Here is a 27,200-nt window from a genome sequence, read left to right on the forward strand (position 1 = left end):
TGCTCCCAATCCTCAGATTTTCTGCTTGTTCTGGCCATTTTATATTTCTCCTCCTTGGATCTAATACTATCCCTAATTTCTTTTGTAAGCCACGGTTGAGCCACTCTTCCTGTTTTATTTTTGCGCCAGACAGGAATGAATAATTGTTGTAATTTATCCATGCGCTCTCTAAATACTAGCCATTGCCTATCCACTGTCAACCCTTTAAGTAACATTCCCCAATCTAACATAGCCAACTCGCACCTCATACCTTCATAGTTTCCTTTATTTAGATTCAGGACCCTAGTCTCTGAATCAATTCTCTCACTCTGCATCTTAATGAAGAATTCTATCATGTTATGGTCGCTCTTCCCCAAGGGACCCCGCACAAGATTCTTAACTAATCCTCTCTCATTACACAATACCCAGTCTAGGATGGCCTGTTCTCTAGTTGGTTCCGCAATGTATTGGTCCAAAAAAAAAAATCACTAACACTCCAGGAATTCTTCCTCTACAGTATTATTGCTAATTTGGTTTGCCCAATCTAGATGTAGATTGAAGTCGCCCATAATTACAGTTGCACCCTTATTGAAAAATTTCCTGTTTAATGTCATCCTCCACATCGCTATTGATATTTGGGGGTCTATATACAACTCCCAACGTCTTCTGCCCCTTGGTGTTCCTGAGCTCCACCCATACAGATTCCACATCAGGATTCTCTGAGCTAATATCCTTCCTCACTATTATATTGATTTCCTCTTTTACTAACAACGCTACTCCACCTCCATTCCCTTTTTGCCTGTCCTTCCTAAATATTGAATACCCTTGGATGTTCAGTTCCCATCCTTGGTCACCCTGCAGCCATGTCTCCATAATCGCTACTGTATCGTATCCATTTACATCTATTTGCACGGTTAATTCACCTACCTTATTGCAAATACTCCACGCATTGCGACACAATGCCTTTAGGCTTGTCTTTTTAACATTCTTAGTCATATTAGCATTATTTCGCACAATTAGAATTAGAATTAGAACATTACAGCGCAGTACAGGCCCTTCGGCCCTCGATGTTGCACCGACCTGTGAAACCATCTGACCTACACTATTCCATTCTATGCCTTCCACTTTTGCCTTTTTGTTTCCTGTCTTTCGTTTCTATCCTTGTTTCCTCCTCCTCAGTCTCCCTGCTCAGGTTCCCATCCCCCTACCATTGTCATTTACATTCTCTCCAACAGCACTAGCAAACGCCCCTGCGAGGACATCGGTTCCGGTCCTGCCTGAGTGTAAACCGTCCCACTTATACAGGTCCCACCTTCTCCAGAACCGGTTCAGCTGTCCCAGGAATCGAAATCCCTCCCTCCTGCACCATTTCTCCAGCCATGCATTCATCTGGTCTATTCTCCTGTTCCTATACTCACTAACAGATTTTGTCAGGTGTGTCCAAGAAGGTTTCCTGACTCAATATGTAGAGGGGAGGCTATGTTGGATTTGGTGCTTGGCAACGAACCAGGCCAGGTGGCAGATCTCTCGGTGGGAGAGCATTGCGGTGATAGTGATCACAACTCCCTAACCTTTACTATAGTCATGGAGAGGGATAGGAGCAGACGGGATGGGAAAATATTTAATTGGGGGAGGGGGAATTACAATGCTATTAGGCAGGAACTGGGGAGCTTAAATTGGGAACAGATGTTCTCAGGGAAATGCACGACAGAAATGTGGAGGTTGTTTAGGGAGCACTTGCTGCGACTGCTGGATAGATTTGTCCCGATGAGGCAAGGAAGGGATGGTAGGGTGAAGGAACCTTGGATGACAAGAGATGTGGAACAGCTAGTCAAGAGGAAGAAGGAAGCTTACTTAAGGTTGAGGAAGCAAGGATCAGACAGGGCTCTAGAGGGTTACAAGGTAGCCAGGAAGGAACTGAAGAATGGACTTAGGAGAGCTAGAAGGGGACATGAAAAAGTCTTGACGGGTAGGATTAAGGAAAATCCCAAGGTGTTCTACACTTATGTGAGGAACAAGAGGATGGCCAGAGTGAGGGTAGGGCCGATCAGGGATAGTGGAAGGAACTTGTGCCTGGAGTCAGAGGAGGTAGGGGAGGTCCTAAATGAATACTTTGCTTCAGTATTCACTAGTGAGAGGGACCTTGTCGTTTGTGAGGACAGTGTGAAACAGGCTGATATGCTCGAACATGTTGATGTTAAGAAGGAGGATGTGCTGGAAATTTTGAAAGACATGAGGATAGATAAGTCCCCGGGGCCAGACGGGATATACCCAAGGTTATTACGGGAAGCGAGGGAAGAGATTGCCGCGCCTTTGGCGATGATCTTTGCGTCCTCACTGTCCACTGGAGTAGTACCAGAGGATTGGAGGGTGGCAAATGTTATTGCCTTGTTCAAGAAAGGGAATAGGGATAACCCTGGGAATTACATACCAGTCAGTCTTACGTCGGTGGTGGGCAAATTATTGGAGAGGATTCTGAGAGACAGGATTTATGATTATTTGGAAAAGCAGTTTGATTAGAGATAGTCAGCATGGCTTTGTGAGGGGCAGGTCATGCCTCACAAGCTTTATTGAATTCTTTGAGGATGTGACAAAACACATTGATGAAGGAAGAGCAGTGGATGTGGTGTATATGGATTTTAGCAAGGCGTTTGATAAGGTTCCCCATGGTAGGCTCATTCAGAAAGTAAGGAGGCATGGGATACAGGGAAAGTTGGCTGTCTGGATACAGAATTGGCTGGCCCATAGAAGACAGAGGGTGGTAGTAGATGGAAAGTATTCAGCCTGGAGCTCGGTGACCAGTGGTGTTCCACAGGGATGTGTTCTGGGACCTCTGTTCTTTGTGATTTTTATAAATGACTTGGATGAGGAAGTGGAAGGCTGGGTTAGTAAGTTTGCCGATGACACAAAGGTTGCTGGAGTTGTGGATAGTGTGGAGGGCTGTTGTAGGTTGCAACGGGACATTGACAGGATGCAGAGCTGGGCTGAGAAGTGGCAGATGGAGTTCAACCTGGAAAAGTGTGAAGTGATTCATTTTGGAAGGTCGAATTTGAATGCAGAATACAGGCTAAAAGACAGGCTTCTTGGCAGTGTGGAGGAACAGAGGGATCTTGGGGTCCACGTCCATAGATCCCTCACAGTTGCCACCCAAGTTGATAGGGTTGTAAAGAAGGCGTGTTGGCTTTCATGAACAGGGGGATTGAGTTTAAGAGCCACGAGGTTATGCTGCAGCTCTATAAAGCCCTGGTTCGACCACACTTGGAATATTGTGTTCAGTTCTGGTGGCCTCATTATAGGAAGGATGTGGAAGCTTTAGAGAGGGTGCAGAGGAGATTTACCAGGATGCTGCCTGGACTGGAGGGCATGTCTTATGAAGAAAGGTTGAGGGAGCTAGGGCTTTTCTCATTGGAGCGAAGAAGGATGAGAGGTGACTTGATAGAGGTCCTCCCACCGGCACCATCCTACACCTGTGTAGGGGCCCCAACAACCCCACTGCCTTGTGGGCGTCTCGGGAGAGACCAAGGCTAAGGGAGTAAACCCTAACAGAAAATCCGGAGCGGAACCCCGTAGGCGGTCATGTGTCACCTTTGGCATGTTTCCGGCAGTTCCTGCAGCCATACTGGTGCCAAACGTCGTGTCCTGCACTCCTTTGGACCCCACCAGAAAGGCCGAGTGGGGGGTTTTGACGACTGGGCAACTCTCAACCTCCATAAATTTGCCCAGGCATGCGCCATGGAGAGGTCACTCCATAGTTGCCTCACAGCGACCGACACAACACAGAAGGCAGCAGTTACGGGTTATAAGTCCAGATAAATTGGCGTAGAAACTGGGCGCCACGGGTTGCCTTTGTCGGTGGGAGAGGTCATTGCACCTCACTGGACAGCTACCGCCCGCCTCAAACCGGGCAGCCCCCGGTCAATAAGGTTCTGTCCCGCCACAGTCTGCCTGCTTCAATGGGTGCTTGGAGCTCAGGGTCATTGCCCGAAAGGTGGACTGATACACCGCACCAAACAACATGAAAAAAGGAAAGAAGGTACCAGCCCTTCGCTTTGCAAGCTGGAACGTCAGAACTATGTGTCCTGGCCTGTCGGAAGACCTTACACAAATCAACGATTCTCGGAAGACCGCCATCATTAACAACGAGCTCAGTAGATTCAATGTAGACATTGCAGCACTTCAGGAGACTCGCCTCCCCGCGAGTGGCTCTCTAGCAGAGCAAGACTACACCTTCTTCTGGCAGGGCAGGGATCCTGAAGAACCAAGACAGCATGGAGTGGGCTTCGCCATCAGAAACTCCTTGCTCAGCATGATAGAGCCTCCCTCAAATGGCTCGGAACGCATACTGTCCATCCGACTGCTCACCACCTCTGGTCCAGTACACCTACTCAGCATCTATGCTCCAACACTCTGCTCCCCACATGAAGCTAAAGACCAGTTCTATGAACAACTCCATAACATCATTAGCAGCATCCCCAACACCGAACACCTATTCCTGCTGGGGGACTTTAATGCCAGGGTTGGGGCCGACCATGACTCATGGCCCTCCTGCCTTGGGCGCTATGGCGTTGGAAGGATGAATGAGAACGGGCAGACACTGCTTGAGTTGTGTACCTATCATAACCTCTGCATCACCAACTCGTTCTTTCACACTAAACCCTGTCACCAGGTTTCATGGAGGCACCCAAGATCACGTCGTTGGCACCAGCTAGACCTCATTGTCACAAGGCGAGCCGTCTTAAACAGTGTTCAAATCACACGCAGCTTCCACAGTGTGGACTGCGACACCGACCACTCCCTGGTGGGCAGCAAGGTTAGACTCAGACCAAAGAAGTTGCATCATTCCAAGCAGAAGGGCCACCCGCGCATCAACACGAGCAGAATTTCTCACCCACAGCTGTTACAAAAATTTCTAAATTCACTTGTAACAGCCCTTCAAAACACTCCCACAGGGGATGCTGAGACCAAGTGGGCCCACATCAGAGACGCCATCTATGAGTCAGCTTTGACCACCTACGGCAAAAGTGCGAAGAGAAATGCAGACTGGTTTCAATCTCATAATGAAGAGCTGGAACCTGTCATAGCCGCTAAGCGCATTGCACTTTTGAACTACAAGAAAGCCCCCAGCGATTTAACATCCGCAGCACTTAAAGCAGCCAGAAGTACTGCACAAAGAACAGCTAGGCGTTGCGCAAACGACTACTGGCAACACCTATGCAGTCATATTCAGCTGGCCTCAGACACCGGAAACATCAGAGGAATGCATGATGGCATGAAGAGAGCTCTTGGGTCAACCATCAAGAAGATCGCCCCCCTCAAATCTAAATCGGGGGACATAATCACTGACCAACCCAAGAAAATGGACTGCTGGGTTGAGCACTACCTAGAACTGTACTCCAGGGAGAATGCTGTCACTGAGACTGCCCTCAATGCAGCCCAGCCTCTACCAGTCATGGATGAGCTGGACATACAGCCAACCAAATCGGAACTCAGTGATGCCATTGATTCCCTAGCCAGCGGAAAAGCCCCTGGGAAGGACAGCATTACCCCTGAAATAATCAAGAGTGCCAAGCCTGCTATACTCTCAGCACTACATGAACTGCTATGCCTGTGCTGGGACGAGGGAGCAGTACCCCAGGACATGCGCGATGCCAACATCATCACCCTCTATAAAAACAAAGGTGACCGCGGTGACTGCAACAACTACCGTGGAATCTCCCTGCTCAGCATAGTGGGGAAAGTCTTTGCTCGAGTCGCTCTGAACAGGCTCCAGAAGCTGGCCGAGCGCATCTACCCTGAGGCACAGTGTGGCTTTCGTGCAGAGAGATTGACTATTGACATGCTGTTCTCCCTTCGTCAGATACAGGAGAAATGCCGTGAACAACAGATGCCCCTCTACATTGCTTTCATTGATCTCACCAAAGCCTTTGACCTCGTCAGCAGACGTGGTCTCTTCAGACTACTAGAAAAGATCGGATGTCCACCAAAGCTACTAAGTATCATCACCTCATTCCATGACAATATGAAAGGCACAATTCAACATGGTGGCTCCTCATCAGAGCCCTTTCCTATCCTGAGTGGTGTGAAACAGGGCTGTGTTCTCGCACCCACACTTTTTGGGATTTTCTTCTCCCTGCTGCTTTCACATGCATTCAAATCCTCTGAAGAAGGAATTTTCCTCCACACAAGATCAGGGGGCAGGTTGTTCAACCTTGCCCGTCTAAGAGCGAAGTCCAAAGTACGGAAAGTCCTCATCAGAGAACTCCTCTTTGCTGACGATGCTGCTTTAACATCTCACACTGAAGAATGCCTGCAGAGTCTCATCGACAGGTTTGCGTCTGCCTGCAATGAATTTGGCCTAACCATCAGCCTCAAGAAAACGAACATCATGGGGCAGGACGTCAGAAATGCTCCATCCATCAATATTGGCGACCACGCTCTGGAAGTGGTTCAAGAGTTCACCTACCTAGGCTCAACTATCACCACTAACCTGTCTCTAGATGCAGAAATCAACAAGCGCATGGGTAAGGCTTCCACTGCTATGTCCAGACTGGCCAAGAGAGTGTGGGAAAATGGCGCACTGACACGGAACACAAAAGTCCGAGTGTATCAGGCCTGTGTCCTCAGTACCTTGCTCTATGGCAGCGAGGCCTGGACAACGTATGCCAGCCAAGAGCGACGTCTCAATTCATTCCATCTTCGCTGCCTTCGGAGAATACTTGGCATCAGGTGGCTGGACCGTATCTCCAACACAGAAGTCCTTGAAGCGGCCAACACCCCCAGCTTATACACACTACTGAGTCAGCGGCGCTTGAGATGGCTTGGCCATGTGAGCCGCATGGAAGATGGCAGGATCCCCAAAGACACATTGTACAGCGAGCTCGCCACGGGTATCAGACCCACCGGCCGTCCATGTCTCCGTTATAAAGACGTCTGCAAACGCGACATGAAATCGTGTGACATTGATCACAAGTCGTGGGAGTCAGTTGCCAGCATTCGCCAGAGCTGGCGGGCAGCCATAAAGACAGGGCTAAATTGTGGCGAGTCGAAGAGACTTAGTAGTTGGCAGGAAAAAAGACAGAGGCGCAAGGGGAGAGCCAACTGTGCAACAGCCCAGTCAAACAAATTTCTCTGCAGCACCTGTGGAAGAGCCTGTCACTCCAGAATTGGCCTTTATAGCCACTCCAGGCGCTGCTTCACAAACCACTGACCACCTCCAGGCGCGTATCCATTGTCTCTCGAGATAAGGAGGCCCAAAAGAAAGAACAAGATGATGAGAGGCATAGATCGAGTGGATAACCAGAGACTTTTTCCCAGGGTGGAAAGGGCTATCACCAGGGGGCATAATTTTAAAGTGATTGGAGGAAGGATTCGGGGAGATGTCAGAGGTAGGTTCTTTACACAGAGAGTGGTGGGTGCGTGGAATGTGCTGCCAGCGGTGGTAGTAGAAGCAGATACATTAGGGACATTTAAACGACTCTTGGATAGGTACATGGATGATAGTAGAATGAAGGGTATGTAGGTAGTTTGATCTTAGATTAGGTTAAAGGGTCGGCACAACATCGTGGGCCGAAGGGCCTGTACTGTGCTGTACTGTTCTATGTTCTAACACATGGCACAGGAAGTGATCCTGAGGTTACTACCTTTGAGGTCCTGCTTTTTAATTTAGCTAACACCTTAAATTCATCTTGCAGGACCTCATCCCTTTTTCTACCTATATCGTTGGTGCCGACATGTACCACGACCACTGGCTGTTCACCCTCTCCCTTCAGAATGTCCTGCAGCTGCTCCGAGATATCCTTGACCCCAGCACCAGGGAGGCAACACACCATCCTGGAGTCTTGTTTGCGGCCTTTAATTAAAAATACTAATTACACTAGGGGCCTTGTTCTACTCCAAACACTACCCACGACAATCTAAAATCCTTAATAAATAACACTAATTTTAAAAAAAACACACTTTAGTCATACTAACTTTATCACTTATATGGTAGATTTAAAAAAAACTTTCCCCTGATTTTTTTTATATCGCTAAAAGGACATTAGTGAACCAGATGGGTTTTTATGACAAATCTGAGTGTTTCCTGGTGCCATTACTGAGACTAACTTTCAATTACAGATTTTATTAATTACATTTATTAATTAATTGAATTAAAATTCCACCAGCTGCCGTGCTAGGATTTGAACCCGTGGCATTACCACTACACTACTATCTCCCCTAATATATGTTTTGAGGCGCAGGGCAAGGCTACAATACTTAATCAGTACTTTGTATCAGTGTTTACTAAGGAAGAGGAATCTGACAAATATTGATAAAAACGGAGAGAGTAGAGGCAATGGTTAGGGTAAAAATTGAGATGGAGGTGGTACTGGAAAGTCTGGCTATGCTGACGGTAGATAAGTCACCTGGTCCGGATGGTTTACATCCCAGGTTGCTAAAGGAAGTGGGGATGGAGATAGCGGAAGGGCTTGTCATAATCTTCCAAACTTCCCTGGATACGGGGGAGGTGCCAGAGGATTGGAGAGTGGAAAATGTGACACCCTTATTTAAGAAAGGGTATAAGGAGAGTACTAACAACTACAAGCCGGTTAGTTTATCAGTGGTGGGTAAGGTTTTAGACATAATAATCCGGAGAAAAAAAAATCAATAGACACTTGGAGAGATTTGAGTTAATTAAGGAGAGCCAACATGGATTTGTAAAAGGCAGATCGACTAATTTAATTGAATTTTTTGATGAAGGGAATACAGTGGATGTTGTCTGTATGGATTTTTAAAAAGTGCTCAACAAAGTACCACATAAAAGGCTGGTTAACAAAATTGAGGCTCATGGAATAGGAGGGTCAGTGTCCAATTGGATAAAAAGCGGGTACAAGAACAGATAACAGCAAGTTATAGTAAATGTTTGTTTTTCAGACTGGACGATATAAGACAGTGGTGTTCCCCAAGGGTCAGTGCTGGGACCACTGCTTTTTTGATATATATAATGAATGTTATGAGAGTGCTTCTATTTTTTGTAAAATATATTTTAAGGACTTATAGTTTAATTATGGATACTGATTCTGCATCTCTTCAAGCTTCCAGATTAACTTTTTAAAAAGAAAAACAAAGAGGTCACCAGGATTCCTGGACTTGGTTTGTAAACAAACCCTTTGTCTTGTAATTTACCAGTGATGTGCCTTGGGGTGCTTTACTACATTAAAGGTTCTATCTAAATGTAAGCTGCTGTTACTAATATTCCCTGTAAGCATTTTTCTTGTATTCCTTTTTGCAGTTCTTCTCTACTGTTCTTTGTTTTCACATAAACCCTTTCTTGTTTTATACCATCTCTTACTGGTCTTGTTGACTAAGGTTATTTAGTTACACAAGTATAGCATTTGCCTTTTAAGGCTATGTACTGATCCTATATTCTACCAAATAGTTTTTCTGAACACCTCTCCCTGTGCATCTGTAGCTTTCCCCAATAATAGTTCTGCCCAATCGACTGTGGTTAATTCTGACCACATTCCTCGAAATCTCCATGAACTAAATTTAAAACCTTGGTTTGTGACGTGGTCTGTCGTCCTCAAACCACATCAGGTCAAGCTCAAACGCAGGAGATAATACCAAAGAGCAGAGAAACAGGAGGAAGTAACTGGATGACAAGCAAGTATTGAAAAAGCTGCAGCTTGTAGGAAGAGGGAGGGGAGGAGGTGCTGAGGGAGGGGAGGATTTGAGGAGGGAGGGGAGGAGGTGCTGAGGGAGGGGAGGATTTGATGAGGTTCAATCATTTCTATAAACTGCCCCACTGATCCAATGAGTCAAGGTGGTGAAATCTTCCTAGCAGCAGCACCACATTCAAGACCAGCACAGTGGAACTGTTTACTTGTTTATTCTGAAATGCATGATTAACACAGCTCTCACCCCAGTCCCGTGAAGCTGGTGGCATGGTTCATCCAGTTAAAATTTTTAATCCCTGAAAGTCCTTGTAGACATTTAACATGTGAAACTGCAGAACATGCAAAATGGTAATAAACAGGCGCTCAGGATCACAACACAAATGGCGGGAAGACGGAGTGTCCCGTCCCGTACAAATAACTGTTTGGAATATACTGATTCATCAGTGCTAAACCCCAAAACACACAAACTTCGTGGCTCCAGTGTATTTACAAATTAGTTTACATTTACTGGTAGGTCTGTGCCAAGATCCTGATACCATTATTGTCAAAATAACAGTAACAGAGGGGAGAACAGACACAATCAGAGTATGGGCTGCAGCCAGAGACCACCCATGACTGCAGCAGGGAACAACACTGAACAGTCCCACATACCACAGGGTGCCTCCCAGGTGTACACATCAGTTCATTTATCTCGAGTGGCTGTGTCCCAGATTCCATCCTCCCCACTGTCCCCTGGGGCAGAGCCATTGTGAACCTCCTCTGGCGGGCAAGGAGTTTCAGGGCAGTGCAGCTCCTGTCTGCATGGATCTACGCAGATTTCAATATCTCTATTATTCCTTTATTGAAATGAACTACCACATAAAAAGAATAATTTTTTTTTAAAGCAAATTTTCTGCGCATCCAGGGTGGGGTGTTAGTTTGGAAACAGATCTCTCCATTACAGACTCCAGAAGCAGTGTTAAACACTCCCAGGACAGGTACAGCACAGGGTTAGACACAGAGTAAAGCTCCCTCTACACTGTTCCCATCAAACACTCCCAGGACAGGTACAGCACGGGGTTAGACACAGAGTAAAGCTCCCTCTACACTGTCCCCATCAAACACTCCCAGGACAGGTACAGACGGGGTTAGATACAGAGTAAAGCTCCCTCTACACTGTCCCCCATCAAACACTCCCAGGACAGGTACAGCACAGGGTTAGACACAGAGTAAAGCTCCCTCCACACTGTTCCCATCAAACACTCCCAGGACAGGTACAGACCTGAGCCCGAGCCCTTTCTGGGATGGGTGAAAGTGATAGATATAAGTACAGGCAGCTCTCATTCTAATATAGTTCCAGTCATTTTCAAATCATTCATTTTAAATTTTATGCTCCAAATCTGTAGAGATTTGAGTCTGAAATTCCAGATCATCTACAAAGAAAAACAAACATGCAACACAGAAACGGAGAGGCATGCACACAATGCAGAGACACACCTTCTCTGTGGCTGAACTGTGTTATAGGTCATTTATATAAAGGGATGGATCCATTTAATCCTTTAAGGAGATTAACAAACAGAAAGAAGTTGATTGTGATCCAAACACATGGCAGAAGGAGATTTCTAACATTTAATATTCGGAGTGTAGGGAGGTATTGGTATAGGATTAAAACCAGAGGGTGCTCAAAGCCCCAAAAAGGGTGCTTTCAAAAGATTAAAAATTAGCAGCAAACTGAAATCAGTCACTGCTTCACTCCATTCCAATGAATACCTCACTGCTTAGCTAACTATTCTCCATATTCCCAGCATCATCGAAAGCCACCTCTTAAGCTCCACTTTCACATTGTAAATTCACAAACTGGATTCCGAGATGTTGACTTGAATTTCTCTCTTGAATCAGAGTGACAGATCTCCTCTGACTACAGCTCTGGGTGAACAGTAACATCCAATTTCATTGCAGATAATTGACCTGTTCCAGTGGTGTAAGCAGTGAGATTTAATCTACCATTGCCACTAAGATACAAAACTGGAGAATTCAGGGATCTCTGCTTCAAACCCCATCAATCCAACGCTGGTGCAAACAGACACTCAGTCTGAACTAAGTGTGACCTGTGGGACAGATCAGAAGGTCTGACTAGTATTCCACATAACTGCAATGTCTGGATCCCAGACTGGGGGTCCTGTTACACAGTGCAGCACAGAATTCCCCAGACTGGGGGTCCTGTTACACAGTGCAGCACAGAATTCCCCAGACTGGGGGTCCTGGTATACAGTGCAGCACAGAATTCCCCAGACTGGGGGTCCTGTTACACAGTGCAGCACAGAATTCCCCAGACTGGGGGTCCTGTTACACAGTGCAGCACAGAATTCCCCAGACTGGGGGTCCTGTTATACAGTGCAGTGCGGAATTCCCCAGACTGGGGCTCCTGTTATACAGTGCAGTGCGGAATTCCCCAGACTGGGGGTCCTGTTATACAGTGCAGCACAGAATTCCCCAGACTGGGGGTCCTGTTACACAGTGCAGCACAGAATTCCCCAGACTGGGGGTCCTGTTATACAGTGCAGCACAGAATTCCCCAGACTGGGGGTCCTGTTATACAGTGCAGCACAGAATTCCCCAGATTAAAGGTCCTGTTACACAGTGCAGTGCGGAATTCCCCAGACTGGGGGTCCTGTTATACAGTGGAGTACAGAATTCCCAGACTGGGGGTTCTGTTACACAGTGCAGCACCGAATTCTCCAGACTGGGGGTCCTGTTACACAGTGCAGCACAGAATTCCCCAGATTAAAGGTCCTGTTACACAGTGCAGTGCAGAATTCCTCAGATTAAGGGCCCTGTTATACAGTGCAGCACAGAATCCCCCAGACTGGGGGTCCTGTTACACAGTGCAGATCCTGCTCCCTCCAGCCCTCCCAAAACTGGGGGTCTCAAGCACTGTGTCTCACTGCAACCACGCCCCTTGCTTAAGTACATCATAGAGACTTTCCACGGACAAATGAAATGATAAACCTATTCAGCTTATTCAGAACTCAAAACAGTCATTGACCCCAGCTCCTGTTTAACACACTGGTGACTAGTCCTGGGCAGAGTCAACACTGAACATCACAAGAGGAGACAGATTGTGTGTCAGAGACCCAGCAGAAGCCCCGCATTCAACCTCAGCTCAAATTACCTTCCTGATCTAACCACTAAATATAAAAAGTCAGTTGCATGATTTGATTAAATTAAAACAGGAATTACAGATCTCAGCAAATGAGTTCAGGCTGGAATATAGGAGAAGAGAAATTGTGGGGGTGGGGGAAAGAGAGGTGATTTGAGTGTAGATCGAAGTTGGTAGAGATGCTGGGGCAGGGATCACTGTCTTTCTCTCTCTTGTGAGACTGAAACTTATCTGTATGCCATGTGGCATTCTGTTCATTCTTATGTTTAAATTCAGTCTACAAGCAGCCAATACACTGCATCCTTGGTGCCAATGTTACTGACCCATCACTGAAGAGTCAGTGCAGTGACAATAGCTGGCACTGCAAGGGTTGAGTACGTAACGGAATTAGTCAGTCAGTATACATTATAAAAACTAATCAGAATGGACACTTGCTGTCTGAGACTCCTGCACCACAAAACCTTTCGGCACATCAAAGAACCCTGGAACGGAGGTGGTCAAGGTGTCAGAGGCTCCCAGTGACTGCCGGAAAAACAGGCAGATACGGAGAGAAGAGGAACTGGAGCGCGGCACCGGGGCTGGTGGGGGGGGGCGGGGTGGGGGGGTGGGAGGGAGGGGCTGAAGTGTGGCACAGTGGGGGGAGGGGTGCCAGACAGCCACTTGGGCAGAGGCCGTCAGTGCAGTGTGAACAGAGGGTCAGCACAGCTGCCCATTCACGAGTTGATTATGGAATGGCCAATTATTGGCTCCTAGTCACCGTTAGTTGCCATCAATTGTGGAGAGCAAAACATTCCTAAAAATTCATGAAGTTATTTTCGGTAAGCAGCTCGGAAGTCTTTCCATTAACACCTCTACATCCTCTTCTTAAATTCCTGGTTTCCATAACTAGACCCTTTTCCAATCTCTGTCACTCCAATGAGTCGCCGCACACAGAAGGATGCTGTGAAAACAGGGAAAGCAAACGGTAACAATGAAGGAGGGGGGAAGAGATGGTTTATCACAGGATAGTGCTGGAAAACACCAATTCAAAATTAAAAACAAACAATCTCAGGGCTCAGTAACAAGTGATTAGTGTTTCAGGTAATCCTGTTCATTAGCCAGGCAGAACTATAGATGTGAACTCATCCAGTAAATGGGCTCAGGATTAATTTCAGGCCCCCACAAGGTAGAACAACCCACAGGGCAACAAGCAAGAGGCACTTCCTCTGCTCTTTCTCCATAGCCCTGTGATTTTTTCTGCTTCCAAGTATCTATCCTATTTCCTTTTGAAAGTTATTGAATTTGTTTCGACCTCCCTTTCAGGCAGCACATTCCAGATCACAACAACTCGCTCCATAAAAGAAAATACTCATGTCACCTCTGGTTCTTTTGCTAATAAGCTTAAATTGGTGTCCTTGGTTATCACCCCTTCAGCCATTATAAATAAAGTTTCTCCCTAACTACTCTGTCAAATCCCATAGAAGCATAGAAAAATTACAGCACAGAAGGAGGCCATTCAGCCCATCTTGTCTGCGCCAGCCAAAAAAATAAATAACTGCCCAATCTAATCCCATCTGCCAGCACCTGGTCCATAGCCTTGCAGGTTACAACTCTTCAGGTGCAGGTCCAGCTACTTTTTATAGAATCATAGAATACTACAGCACAGGAGGCGGCCATTCGGTGCATCAACAAACTGGAAGAGCAATCCAGTCAGTCCCACTCCCTCGCTCTTTCACCATATCCCTAAGGCTCCTATTGAATCTGTCTCCACCATCCTTTCAGGCAGTGCATTCCAAATCCTAACCATCCATTGCATAAAATGTTTTTCCTCATGTTGCGTCTAGTTCTTCTACTGATCACCTCAAATCTGCCCTTTGGTTATCACCCCTTCAACCTCTTTATTTACTCTATCTAAACCCTTCATGATTTTAACCACCTCTATCAAATCTCCTCAGCCTTCCCTGCTCTAAGTTTCTCCAGTTTGTCAAGGTAACACAGTGGCGCAGTGGTTAGCACCGCAGCCTCACAGCTCCAGCGACCCGGGTTCAATTCCGGGTACTGCCTGTGTGGAGTTTGCAAGTTCTCCCTGTGTCTGCGTGGGTTTTCTCCGGGTGCTCCGGTTTCCTCCCACAGCCAAAAGACTTGCAGGTTGGTAGGTAAATTGGCCATTATAAATTGCCCCTAGTATAGGTAGGTGGTAGGGGAATATAGGGAAAGGTGGGGATGTGGTAGGAATATGGGATTAGTGTAGGATTAGTATAAAATGGGTGGTTGATGGTCGGCACAGACTCGGTGGGCCGAAGGGCCTGTTTCAGTGCTGTAACTCTAAACTAAACTAAAACTAACTGTAATTCCTCATCCCTGGAACCATTCTAGTAAATCTCTTCCGTATCCTCTCCAAAGCATTTCACATCCTTCCTAAAGTGTGCTGCCCAGATTTGGACACAATACTACAACTGGGGCTAAACTTGTTTTTCGAAAATAAAAACAGAAAGTGCTGGAAATGCTCAGCAGTCAGGCAGCACCTGTGGAGAGAGAGAGGGAAACAGAGCTAATGTTTTAGGTCTGTGACCTTTCACCAGTTCTGATGTTATGTCCTGTATACTGAAGTCCAGATCATTAATTGGATCACAGCTCTTTCTGACCCCTGGGGAACACCACTGTACACTTCCCTCCAGTCTGAAAGATAGCCATTCACCACTACTCTCTACTTTCTGTTCCTTAACCAATTTTGTATCCATGCTGCCACTGTCTCTAATCCCATGAGCTTCAGTTTTGCTAACAAGTCTATTTCAGTGGTACTTTATCAAACGTCTTTTGAAAATCCACACACGTCACCTGCACTACACTCAATACTCTACGTTACTTCAAAGAACTCAATCAAGTTTGTCAAACACAATTTGCCTTTACCAAATCCATGCTGACATTCATTTTTTTCCATATTTCAAAATTTTTCCAAGCAACAATTAATTAATTATTATATCTAAGTTTCCTCACTATGGACATTAGGCTAAGTGATCTGTAGTTACCTTGTTTCTCATCTTCTTTTGAACAGGAGTATAACATTTAAAATATTCCAGTCCTCTGGAACCACACCTGTCTCCAAGGAGGACTGGAAAATTGTGGTCTGAGCCTCCGCAATCTCCACCCTTGTATAGTAAAATAGGATGCACCCCAACTGGACTGGGTGATATTTCTATTTTGAGCGCTGCCAATCTTGGCAATTAGGAACACCACCCTGCAGCGTCAAACAAGGACATCTCTTCATCTACTTTTATCCCATCCAATTTCTCTACCAAATTCTCATTTATTGACATTAGCAGCACCCTCCTCTTTCGAAGAATATATCCAGGCCAAAGTGTAGAGGATGCTTGACAATGAAGTCGCTTATGGTCCCCTCAAAGGTGGGAAGGAAGATGATGGCAAGAATCCAATCGACATCAATTATGAGAAGCTCCACACTGGCATCAAGGTGACTGGTGTAACCCTATACATTTAAACCTAATCCCTGTAACTTTCCCCAGTAGCCTAATGAATAAATACACTGCTGGTTGCCAGGCTGAACTGTGCACAGAGCGTCTTTGGAGCTTAGGCAGGCCACTGCAGTTGATCTCTACCCCTGGATTTTGGATGCGAGGGGTGTGAAGGTCTGAATCTGGCTGTGATACTGATGTTCCTCCCCACACAATTAAATAGCCTGCTGTTACGAAAGGGCTTCTATATTTTACGTGAAGTATATGTTTTGAGGACTTATCTTTAAATTGTGAAGACTGAAGATTTCATAGAAGCTGGACTTTGCTTTGTTGTTGACAGTTCATTGAAAGGACATTGATGCTGTTTAAAAACAGCCTTGCTGGCAGTCATGTGCTTTAAGCAATAAACAACAGAAACCTTGGTGACCTGGGGAAGATGTTTAAAGAGGAGTGACAGGTCAAGATTTATAGGGGTGAGGAGGCTTGACTCTTGAGATATTGTTTTTTGTTTTGCTTTGGGCAGTGCATCGGGATGTGAACTGTTTTGAAGACAGTTGGAGAAAACCAGCCAAGAGAGCCGCCACCCTCAGCTCACCCTCTTCCATCTCCGAGAACTTCCTGAGATTCAAGTGCAAGAAATAGAGGAACTGATGCTGCATTTCTCCTGAAAAGCCTCAACATCGCCTGAAAAGAAGTGCACTAGGAATATTCCACTGACCATCGTCTACACGTATTTAGGATGCCAGACCAAAAAGGGACAATTTCCATATTTTTTTTTCTTCAAGAATTAGCAAGTATTTGGCCAAAATATTCTTTTTGTCCTTTTTTTTTTTGAACAGAGCTCTGCAGAGAGAATTTCTGTATTTTTTTCCAGAGTGAGAGTGTGATTGGGTGTAGGGAATTTAAAAAGGGGAACTTGCATTTTTCACTGTGTGTGTTAATGCTTGGTTTGTTACTGGTTAAGTCTTGTTTTATAATAAACTGATAATTTTGTTGTTTATTAAAGAAACCTGGCTGGTGTATTTTATTCTGGGATAAAAAGTAGAGTGTATGATTGACTGCATTGGAAACTGGGTAAACATTTAAAAAAATATATGTTGTGAGCTGTGGAGGAGTGGAACTAGAAATGACAGTGTACTCCTCCCACCTCGGTTACAACACTGCTAACAATGGCAGTCTGAGCTCAAGCGTGAGGATAAGCTCCATTGCTGGGATATCAGAGTAGGCCAAATCTTCACCAAGAGTGACAATGTTCAAGAGAAGAAGCGGGGGTTTGCAGGAGATAGTGGAAGGATGGTGATAGAGTTCAATAAGGTCTAAATTAGGCATACAGCGGACGTACATGAACACACGGAGTTTGGGATGTTGCAGGCACAGGTAGCCATGTGGGAGTATGATGTTGTGGCGATAACGAAGGCCTGGCTCAAAAAAGAGGCAGGATTGGGTACTAAATATTCCTGGATACAAGGTGTTCAGGAAAGAACAAAGAACAGTACAGCACAGGAACAGGCCATTCAGCCCTCCAAGCCTGCGCCGATCTTGATGCCTGTCTAAACTAAAACCTTCGGCACTTCCAGAGTCCGTATCCCTCTATTCCCATCCTATTCATGTATTTGTCAAGATGCCTCTCAAACGTCGCTGTCGTACCTGCTTCCACCACCTCGCCCGGCAACAAGTTCCAGGCACTCACCACCCTCAGTGTAAAGAACTTGCCTCGCACATCCCCTCTAAACTTTGCCCCTCGCACCTTAAACCTATGCCCCCTAGTAACTGACTCTTCCACCCTGGGAAAAAGCTTATGACTATCCACTCTGTCCATGCCGCTCATAACTTTGTAAACCTCTATCATGTCGCCCCTCCACCTCCGTCGTTCCAGTGAAAACAATCCAAGTTTATCCAACCTCTCCTCATAGCCAATGCCCTCCAGACCAGGCAACATCCTGGTAAACCTCCTCTGTACCCTCTCCAAAGCCTCCACATCCTTCTGGTAGTGTGGCGACCAGAATTGCACACAATATTCTAAGTGTGGCCTAACTAAAGTTCTGTACAGCTGCAACATGACTTGCCAATTTTTATACTCGATGCCCCGACCGATGAAGGAAAGCATGCCGTATGCCTTCTTGACTACCTTATCCACCTGCGTTGCCACTTTCAGTGACCTGTGGACCTGTACGCCCAGATCTCTCTGCCTGTCAATACTCCTAAGGGTTCTGCCATTTACTGTATACTTCCCACCTGTATTAGACCTTCCAAAATGCATTACCTCACATTTGTCCGGATTAAACCCCATCTGCCATTTCTCCGCCCAAGTCTCCAACCAATCTATATCCTGCTGGATCCTCTGACAATCCTCATCACTATGCGTCGTCCGCAAACCTACTAATCAGAGAGCGAGATCGGGAGAGAGCGAGATCGGGGGCGGGCGGGCAAGAGAGGGGGCGGGCGGGCAAGAGAGGGGGCGGGCAAGAGAGGGGGCGGGCAAGAGAGGGGGCGGGCAAGAGAGGGGGCGGGCAAGAGAGGGGGCGGGCAAGAGAGGGGGCGGGCAAGAGAGGGGGCGGGCAAGAGAGGGGGCGGGCAAGAGAGGGGGCGGGCAAGAGAGGGGGCGGGCAAGAGAGGGGGCGGGCAAGAGAGGGGGCGGGCAAGAGAGGGGGCGGGCAAGAGAGGGGGCGGGCAAGAGAGGGGGCGGGCAAGAGAGGGGGCGGGCAAGAGAGGGGGCGGGCAAGAGAGGGGGCGGGCAAGAGAGGGGGCGGGCAAGAGAGGGGGCGGGCAAGAGAGGGGGCGGGCAAGAGAGGGGGCGGGCAAGAGAGGGGGCGGGCAAGAGAGGGGGCGGGCAAGAGAGGGGGCGGGCAAGAGAGGGGGCGGGCAAGAGAGGGGGCGGGCAAGAGAGGGGGCGGGCAAGAGAGGGGGCGGGCAAGAGAGGGGGCGGGCAAGAGAGGGGGCGGGCAAGAGAGGGGGCGGGCAAGAGAGGGGGCGGGCAAGAGAGGGGGCGGGAAGAGAGGGGGCGGGAAAGAGAGGGGGCGGGAAAGAGAGGGGGCGGGAAAGAGAGGGGGCGGGAAAGAGAGGGGGCGGGAAAGAGAGGGGGCGGGAAAGAGAGGGGGCGGGAAAGAGAGGGGGCGGGAAAGAGAGGGGGCGGGAAAGAGAGGGGGCGGGAAAGAGAGGGGGCGAGAAAGAGAGGGGGCGAGAAAGAGAGGGGGCGAGAAAGAGAGGGGGCGAGAAAGAGAGGGGGCGAGAAAGAGAGGGGGCGAGAAAGAGAGGGGGCGAGAAAGAGAGGGGGCGAGAAAGAGAGGGGGCGAGAAAGAGAGGGGGCGAGAAAGAGAGGGGGCGAGAAAGAGAGGGGGCGAGAAAGAGAGGGGGCGAGAAAGAGAGGGGGCGAGAAAGAGAGGGGGCGAGAAAGAGAGGGGGCGAGAAAGAGAGGGGGCGAGAAAGAGAGGGGGCGAGAAAGAGAGGGGGCGAGAAAGAGAGGGGGCGAGAAAGAGAGGGGGCGAGAAAGAGAGGGGGCGAGAAAGAGAGGGGGCGAGAAAGAGAGGGGGCGAGAAAGAGAGGGGGCGAGAAAGAGAGGGGGCGAGAAAGAGAGGGGGCGAGAAAGAGAGGGGGCGAGAAAGAGAGGGGGCGAGAAAGAGAGGGGGCGAGAAAGAGAGGGGGCGAGAAAGAGAGGGGGCGAGAAAGAGAGGGGGCGAGAAAGAGAGGGGGCGAGAAAGAGAGGGGGCGAGAAAGAGAGGGGGCGAGAAAGAGAGGGGGCGAGAAAGAGAGGGGGCGAGAAAGAGAGGGGGCGAGAAAGAGAGGGGGCGAGAAAGAGAGGGGGCGAGAAAGAGAGGGGGCGAGAAAGAGAGGGGGCGAGAAAGAGAGGGGGCGAGAAAGAGAGGGGGCGAGAAAGAGAGGGGGCGAGAAAGAGAGGGGGCGAGAAAGAGAGGGGGCGAGAAAGAGAGGGGGCGAGAAAGAGAGGGGGCGAGAAAGAGAGGGGGCGAGAAAGAGAGGGGGCGAGAAAGAGAGGGGGCGAGAAAGAGAGGGGGCGAGAAAGAGAGGGGGCGAGAAAGAGAGGGGGCGAGAAAGAGAGGGGGCGAGAAAGAGAGGGGGCGAGAAAGAGAGGGGGCGAGAAAGAGAGGGGGCGAGAAAGAGAGGGGGCGAGAAAGAGAGGGGGCGAGAAAGAGAGGGGGCGAGAAAGAGAGGGGGCGAGAAAGAGAGGGGGCGAGAAAGAGAGGGGGCGAGAAAGAGAGGGGGCGAGAAAGAGAGGGGGCGAGAAAGAGAGGGGGCGAGAAAGAGAGGGGGCGAGAAAGAGAGGGGGCGAGAAAGAGAGGGGGCGAGAAAGAGAGGGGGCGAGAAAGAGAGGGGGCGAGAAAGAGAGGGGGCGAGAAAGAGAGGGGGCGAGAAAGAGAGGGGGCGAGAAAGAGAGGGGGCGAGAAAGAGAGGGGGCGAGAAAGAGAGGGGGCGAGAAAGAGAGGGGGCGAGAAAGAGAGGGGGCGAGAAAGAGAGGGGGCGAGAAAGAGAGGGGGCGAGAAAGAGAGGGGGCGAGAAAGAGAGGGGGCGAGAAAGAGAGGGGGCGAGAAAGAGAGGGGGCGAGAAAGAGAGGGGGCGAGAAAGAGAGGGGGCGAGAAAGAGAGGGGGCGAGAAAGAGAGGGGGCGAGAAAGAGAGGGGGCGAGAAAGAGAGGGGGCGAGAAAGAGAGGGGGCGAGAAAGAGAGGGGGCGAGAAAGAGAGGGGGCGAGAAAGAGAGGGGGCGAGAAAGAGAGGGGGCGAGAAAGAGAGGGGGCGAGAAAGAGAGGGGGCGAGAAAGAGAGGGGGCGAGAAAGAGAGGGGGCGAGAAAGAGAGGGGGCGAGAAAGAGAGGGGGCGAGAAAGAGAGGGGGCGAGAAAGAGAGGGGGCGAGAAAGAGAGGGGGCGAGAAAGAGAGGGGGCGAGAAAGAGAGGGGGCGAGAAAGAGAGGGGGCGAGAAAGAGAGGGGGCGAGAAAGAGAGGGGGCGAGAAAGAGAGGGGGCGAGAAAGAGAGGGGGCGAGAAAGAGAGGGGGCGAGAAAGAGAGGGGGCGAGAAAGAGAGGGGGCGAGAAAGAGAGGGGGCGAGAAAGAGAGGGGGCGAGAAAGAGAGGGGGCGAGAAAGAGAGGGGGCGAGAAAGAGAGGGGGCGAGAAAGAGAGGGGGCGAGAAAGAGAGGGGGGGCGCGAGAAAGAGAGGTGGCGAGCAGAGAGGGGGCGAGAAAGAGAGGGGGCGAGAAAGAGAGGGGGCGAGAAAGAGAGGGGGCGAAGAAGAGAGGGGGCGAAGAAAGAGATAGGGGGCGAGAAAGAGAGGGGGCGAGAAAGAGAGGGGGCGAGAAAGAGAGGGGGGCGGAGAGAAGAGAGGGGGCGAGAAAGAGAGGGGGCGAGAAGAGAGGGGCGAGAAAGAGAGGGGGCGAGAGAAGAGAGGGGGGCGAGAAAGAGAGGGGGCGAGAAAGAGAGGGGGGCGAGAAAGAGAGGGGGCGAGAAAGAGAGGGGGCGAGAAAGAGAGGGGGCGAGAAAGAGAGGGGGCGAGAAAGAGAGGGGGCGAGAAAGAGAGGGGGGCGAGAAAGAGAGGGGGCGAGAAAGAGAGGGGGCGAGAAGAGAGGGGGCGAGAAAGAGAGGGGCGAGAAAGAGAGGGGGCGAGAAAGAGAGGGGGCGAGAAAGAGAGGGGGCGAGAAAGAGAGGGGGCGAGAAAGAGAGGGGGCGAGAAAGAGAGGGGGCGAGAAAGAGAGGGGGCGAGAAAGAGAGGGGGCGAGAAAGAGAGGGGGCGAGAAAGAGAGGGGCGAGAAAGAGAGGGGGCGAGAAAGAGAGGGGGCGAGAAAGAGAGGGGGCGAGAAAGAGAGGGGGCGAGAAAGAGAGGGGGCGAGAAAGAGAGGGGGGCGAGAAAGAGAGGGGGCGAGAAGAGAGAGAGGGCGAGAAAGAGAGGGGGCGAGAAAGAGAGCAAAAGAGAGGGGGCGAGAAAGAGAGGGGGCGAGGAAAGAGAGGGGGCGAGAAAGAGAGGGGGCGAGAAAGAGAGGGGGCGAGAAAGAGAGGGGGCGAGAGAGAAGAGAGGGGGCGAGAAAGAGAGGGGGCGAGAAAGAGAGGGGGCGAGAAGAGAGGGGCGAGAAAGAGAGGGGGCGAGAAAGAGAGGGGGCGAGAAGAGAGGGGGCGAGAAAGAGAGGGGGCGAGAAAGAGAGGGGGCGAGAAGAGAGGGGGCGAGAAAGAGAGGGGGCGAGAAAGAGAGGGGGCGAGAAAGAGAGGGGGCGAGAAAGAGAGGGGGCGAGAAAGAGAGGGGGCGAGAAAGAGAGGGGGCGAGAAAGAGAGGGGGCGAGAAAGAGAGGGGGCGAGAAGAGAGAGGGGGCGAGAAAGAGAGGGGGCGAGAAGAGAGGGGGCGAGAAAGAGAGGGGGCGAGAAAGAGAGGGGGGCGAGAAAGAGAGGGGGCGAGAAAGAGAGGGGGCGAGGAGAAGAGAGGGGGGCGAGAAAGAGAGGGGGCGAGAAAGAGAGGGGGCGGAGAAAGAGAGGGGGCGAGAAAGAGAGGGGGCGAGAAAGAGAGGGGGCGAGAAAGAGAGGGGGCGAGAAAGAGAGGGGCGAGAAAGAGAGGGGGCGAGAAGAGAGGGGCGAGAAAGAGAGGGGGCGAGAAAGAGAGGGGGCGAGAAAGAGAGGGGGCGAGAAAGAGAGGGGGCGAGAAAGAGAGGGGGCGAGAAAGAGAGGGGGCGAGAAAGAGAGGGGGCGAGAAAGAGAGGGGCGAGAAAGAGAGGGGCGAGAAAGAGAGGGGGCGAGAAAGAGAGGGGGCGAGAAAGAGAGGGGGCGAGAAAGAGAGGGGGCGAGAAAGAGAGGGGGCGAGAAAGAGAGGGGGCGAGAAAGAGAGGGGGCGAGAAGAGAGGGGGCGAGAAAGAGAGGGGGCGAGAAAGAGAGGGGCGAGAAAGAGAGGGGGCGAGAAAGAGAGGGGGCGAGAAAGAGAGGGGGCGAGGAAAGAGAGGGGGCGAGAAGAGAGAGGGGGCGAGAAAGAGAGGGGGCGAGAAAGAGAGGGGGCGAGAAAGAGAGGGGGCGAGAAAGAGAGGGGGCGAGAAGAGAGGGGGCGAGAAAGAGAGGGGCGAGAAGAGAGGGGCGAGAAAGAGGGGGCGAGAAAGAGAGGGGGCGAGAAAGAGAGGGGGCGAGAAGAGAGGGGGCGAGAAAGAGAGGGGGCCGAGAAAGAGAGAGGGGGCGAGAAAGAGAGGGGGCGAGAAGAGAGGGGGCGAGAAAGAGAGGGGGCGAGAAAGAGAGGGGGCGAGAAGAGAGAGGGGCGAGAAAGAGAGGGGCGAGAAAGAGAGGGGGGCGAGAAAGAGAGGGGGCGAGAAAGAGAGGGGGGGCGAGAAAGAGAGGGGGCGAGAAAGAGAGGGGGCGAGAAAGAGAGGGGGCGAGAAAGAGAGGGGGCGAGAAGAGAGGGGCGAGAAAGAGAGGGGGCGAGAAAGAGAGGGGGCGAGAAAGAGAGGGGGCGAGAAAGAGAGGGGGCGAGAAAGAGAGGGGGCGAGAAAGAGAGGGGGCGAGAAAGAGAGGGGGCGAGAAAGAGAGGGGGCGAGAAAGAGAGGGGGCAGAGAGAAGAGAGAAGAGAGGGGGCGAGAAAGAGAGGGGGCGAGAAAGAGAGGGGGCGAGAAAGAGAGGGGGCGAGAAGAGAGAGAGGGGGCGAGAAAGAGAGGGGGCGAGAAAGAGAGGGGGCGAGAAAGAGAGGGGGCGAGAAAGAGAGGGGGCGAGAAAGAGAGGGGGCGAGAAAGAGAGAGGGCGAGAAAGAGAGAGGGGCGAGAAAGAGAGAGGGCGAGAAAGAGAGAGGGGCGAAGAAAGAGAGAGGGCGAGAAAGAGAGAGGGCGAGAAAGAGAGAGGGCGAGAAAGAGAGAGGGCGAGAAAGAGAGAGGGCGAGAAGAGAGAGGGGCGAGAAAGAGAGAGGGCGAGAAAGAGAGAGGGCGAGAAAGAGAGAGGAGAAAGAGAGAGGGCGAGAAAGAGAGAGGGCGAGAAAGAGAGAGGGCGAGAAAGAGGAGAGGGCGAGAAGAGAGAGGGCGAGAAAGAGAGAGGGCGAGAAAGAGAAGAGGAGCGAGAAAGAGAGGGCGAGAATAGAGAGGGCGAAGAATAGAATGAGAGGGCGAGGCGAAATAGAGAGGGCGAGAAATAGAGAGGGCGAGAAAGAGAGAGGAAGAGAGAAAGAGAGAGGAAGAGAAAGAGAGAGGGCGAGAAATAGAGAGGAAGAGAAATAGAGAGGAAGAGAAAGAGATGAGAAATTACTTCTCTCAAAGCGTTATGAGTCTGTGGAATTCATTACTCAGAGTGCGGTGGATGCCGGGACATTGAGTAAATTTGAGGAGATAGACAGATTTTAATTAGTAAAGGGTTGAAGGGTTATGGAGAACGGCAGGGAAGTGGAATTGAGGCCGAGATGAGATCAGCGTGATTGTATTGAATGGCGGAGCAGGCTCGAGGGGCTGAATTGCCTACTCCTGCTCCTAGTTCTTATATTCTTATGAGGTACATTCCCATGAAGGGGAAAGGTAGGGCAAACAAATCCAGAGCTCCCAGGATGATGAAAGAGATAGTGAGTAAGATGAAGCTGAAAAAGGGTGCCTATGACACATCTCAGGTGGATAATGCAAGTGAGAACCAGGTTGACGATATTAGGTTCAGTGGGGAAGTGAAAGAATAAATCAGAAGCGCAGTGGTTAGCACCGCAGCCTCACAGCTCTCGGGACCCGGGGTTCAATTCTGGGTACTGCCTGTGCGGAGTTTGCAAGCTCTCCCTGTGTCTGCGTGGGTTCCTGCCGGGTGCTCCGGTTTCCTCCCACAGCCAAAAGACTTGCAGGTGATAGGTAAATTGGCCATTATAAATGGTCCCTAGTGTAGGGAGGTGATGGGGAATATGGGATTACTGTAGGGTCAGAATAAATGGGTGGTTGTTGGTCGGCACAGACTCGGTGGGCCGAAGGGCCTGTTTCAGTGTTGTATCTCTAAATAAATAAACAAAGAGAGAGAGAGAAAAGAGACTGGCAACTAACATAAAAGGGAATCCAAAAGTCTTCTATAGGCATCTAAATAATAAGATAAGTGGGGCCAATTAGGGACCAAACAGGGCATTTACACATGAAGGCAGGGGGTATAGCTGAGGTATTAAATCAATACTTTACATCTGTCTTTACCAAGGAAGATGATGCTGCCAAAGTCATAGTGTAAGAAGAGGTAGTTAAGACACTGAATGGGCTAAAAATTGATAAGTCACCACGACAGGATGAGATGCATGTGAGGATACAGAGGGAAGTAAGGGCTGAAACTGCAGAGACACTGGCCATTCCTTAGACTCGGGGGTGGTGCCAGAGGACTGGAGAACTGCAAATGTTCCAGCCTTCTTCAAAAAAGGGTATAAAGATAAGCCCAGCAACTACAGGCCAGACAGACAGTTTAACCTCGGTGGTGGGGAAGCTTTTAGAAATGATAATTCAGGACAAAATTAACAGTTACTTGGATAACTGTGCATTAATTGAGAAAAGCCAGCACAAATATATTAAGGGCAAATCGTGTTTAACTAATTTGATTTGAGTTTTTTGACAAGGTAACAGAGTTGATGAGAGTAATAGGAACATAGCAGCAGGAGTAGGCCATTCAGCCCATCAAGCCTGCTCCGCCATTCAATAGGATCATGGCTGAAATGCAGTTGGTGTGCTGCTTGTGGATTTCCAAAGTGCCACATAACAGGCTTGTCAGCAAAGTTAAAGACAGTGGAATAAAAGGGACAGCAGCACACAGATACAAAGTTGACTGAGTGACAGGAAACAGAGTCATGGTGAACGGTTGTTTTTCGGACTGGAGGAAGGTATATAGGAGGGTTTCCCAGGGACTGGTATTAGGATCCCTGCTTTTCTTGATCTATATTAATGACCAAGACTTGGGTGTGCAGGTTACAATTTCAAAATTCGCAGATGAGACAAAATTTGGAAGTATTGTGAACTGTGAGGAGGATAGTGACAGACTTCGAGAGGACAGAGCCAGGCTGGTGGAATGGACAGACAAGTGGCAGATGAAATTTAATGCAGAGAAGTGTGAAGTGATACATGTTGGTAGGAAGAATGAGGAAAGACAATATATAATAAAGTGTACAATTCTAAAGGATGTGCAAGAGCAGAGGTTCCTGGTGGAATACATGCACAAATTGTTGAAGGTGGCAGGGCAGGTTGAGAAAGCAGTTAATAAACCATACGGGATCCTGCACTTTATAAATAGCGGCATAGAGTACAAAAACATGGAGGTTATGATGAACCTTTATAAAACATTGGTTCACCTCAACTGGAGTACTGGGTTCAATTCTGGGCACCACACTTTAGGAAGGACGTGAAGGCATTAGAGAGGGTGCAGGAAAGATTCACAAGAATGGTTCCAGGATGAGAGATTTCAGTTAAGTGGATAGATTAGATTGGAGAAGCTGGGGCTGTTCTCCTGAGAGAAGGTGGAAAGGAGATTTGATAGACGTGTTCAAAATCATGAACGGTCTAGGCAGAGTAGATAGGGAGTAACTGTTCCCATTGGTGGATGGGTTGAGAACCAGAGGGCACAGATTTAAAATGATTGGCAAAAGAACCAGAGAAGGCATGAGGAAAACCTTTTTTTTAATGCAGTGAGTGTTTAGGATCTGGAATGCACCGCCTGAGAATGTGGTGGAGGCAGGTTCAGTGAGTGTTTAGGATCTGGAATGCACTGTCTGAGAGTGTGGTGGAGGCAGGTTCAATGAGTGTTTAGGATCTGGAATGCACTGCCTGAGAGTGTGGTGGAGGCAGGTTCAGTGAGTGTTTAGGATCTGGAATGCACTGCCTGAGAGTGCGGTGGAGGTAGATTCAATCGAGGATTTCAAGAGGGAATTGTATTATTATCTGAAAAGAAAGAATGTGCAGGGCCACAGGGAGAAGGCAGGGAAGTGACACTAGGTGAACTGCTCTTTCGGAGAGCTGGCACAGATATGACAGGCCTAATGGCCTCCTTCTGTGCTGTAACAATTTTGTAATTCTGTATTAACCAGTATAGCACC

At 49.6% G+C, this 27,200-nt stretch overlaps 1 protein-coding gene across 1 annotated transcript in view; it reads right to left on the reverse strand.

The window, feature by feature from the left end:
* Positions 1 to 9,828: 9,828 nt before the first annotated feature.
* The window catches only part of agpat3 (1-acylglycerol-3-phosphate O-acyltransferase 3), a 93,664-nt gene continuing 76,292 nt past the window's right edge, over positions 9,829 to 27,200 (reverse strand). Inside the window, exon 9 of the mRNA XM_068041307.1 lies at positions 9,829 to 13,711. Coding sequence (XP_067897408.1) covers positions 13,623 to 13,711 — 89 coding nt within the window. The 3' untranslated portion in view covers positions 9,829 to 13,622. The remainder of the gene's footprint in view (positions 13,712 to 27,200) is intronic.

The sequence above is a fragment of the Heterodontus francisci genome, chromosome 10 (assembly GCF_036365525.1).
Source record: "Heterodontus francisci isolate sHetFra1 chromosome 10, sHetFra1.hap1, whole genome shotgun sequence".
NCBI classification, from domain to species: domain Eukaryota; kingdom Metazoa; phylum Chordata; class Chondrichthyes; order Heterodontiformes; family Heterodontidae; genus Heterodontus; species Heterodontus francisci.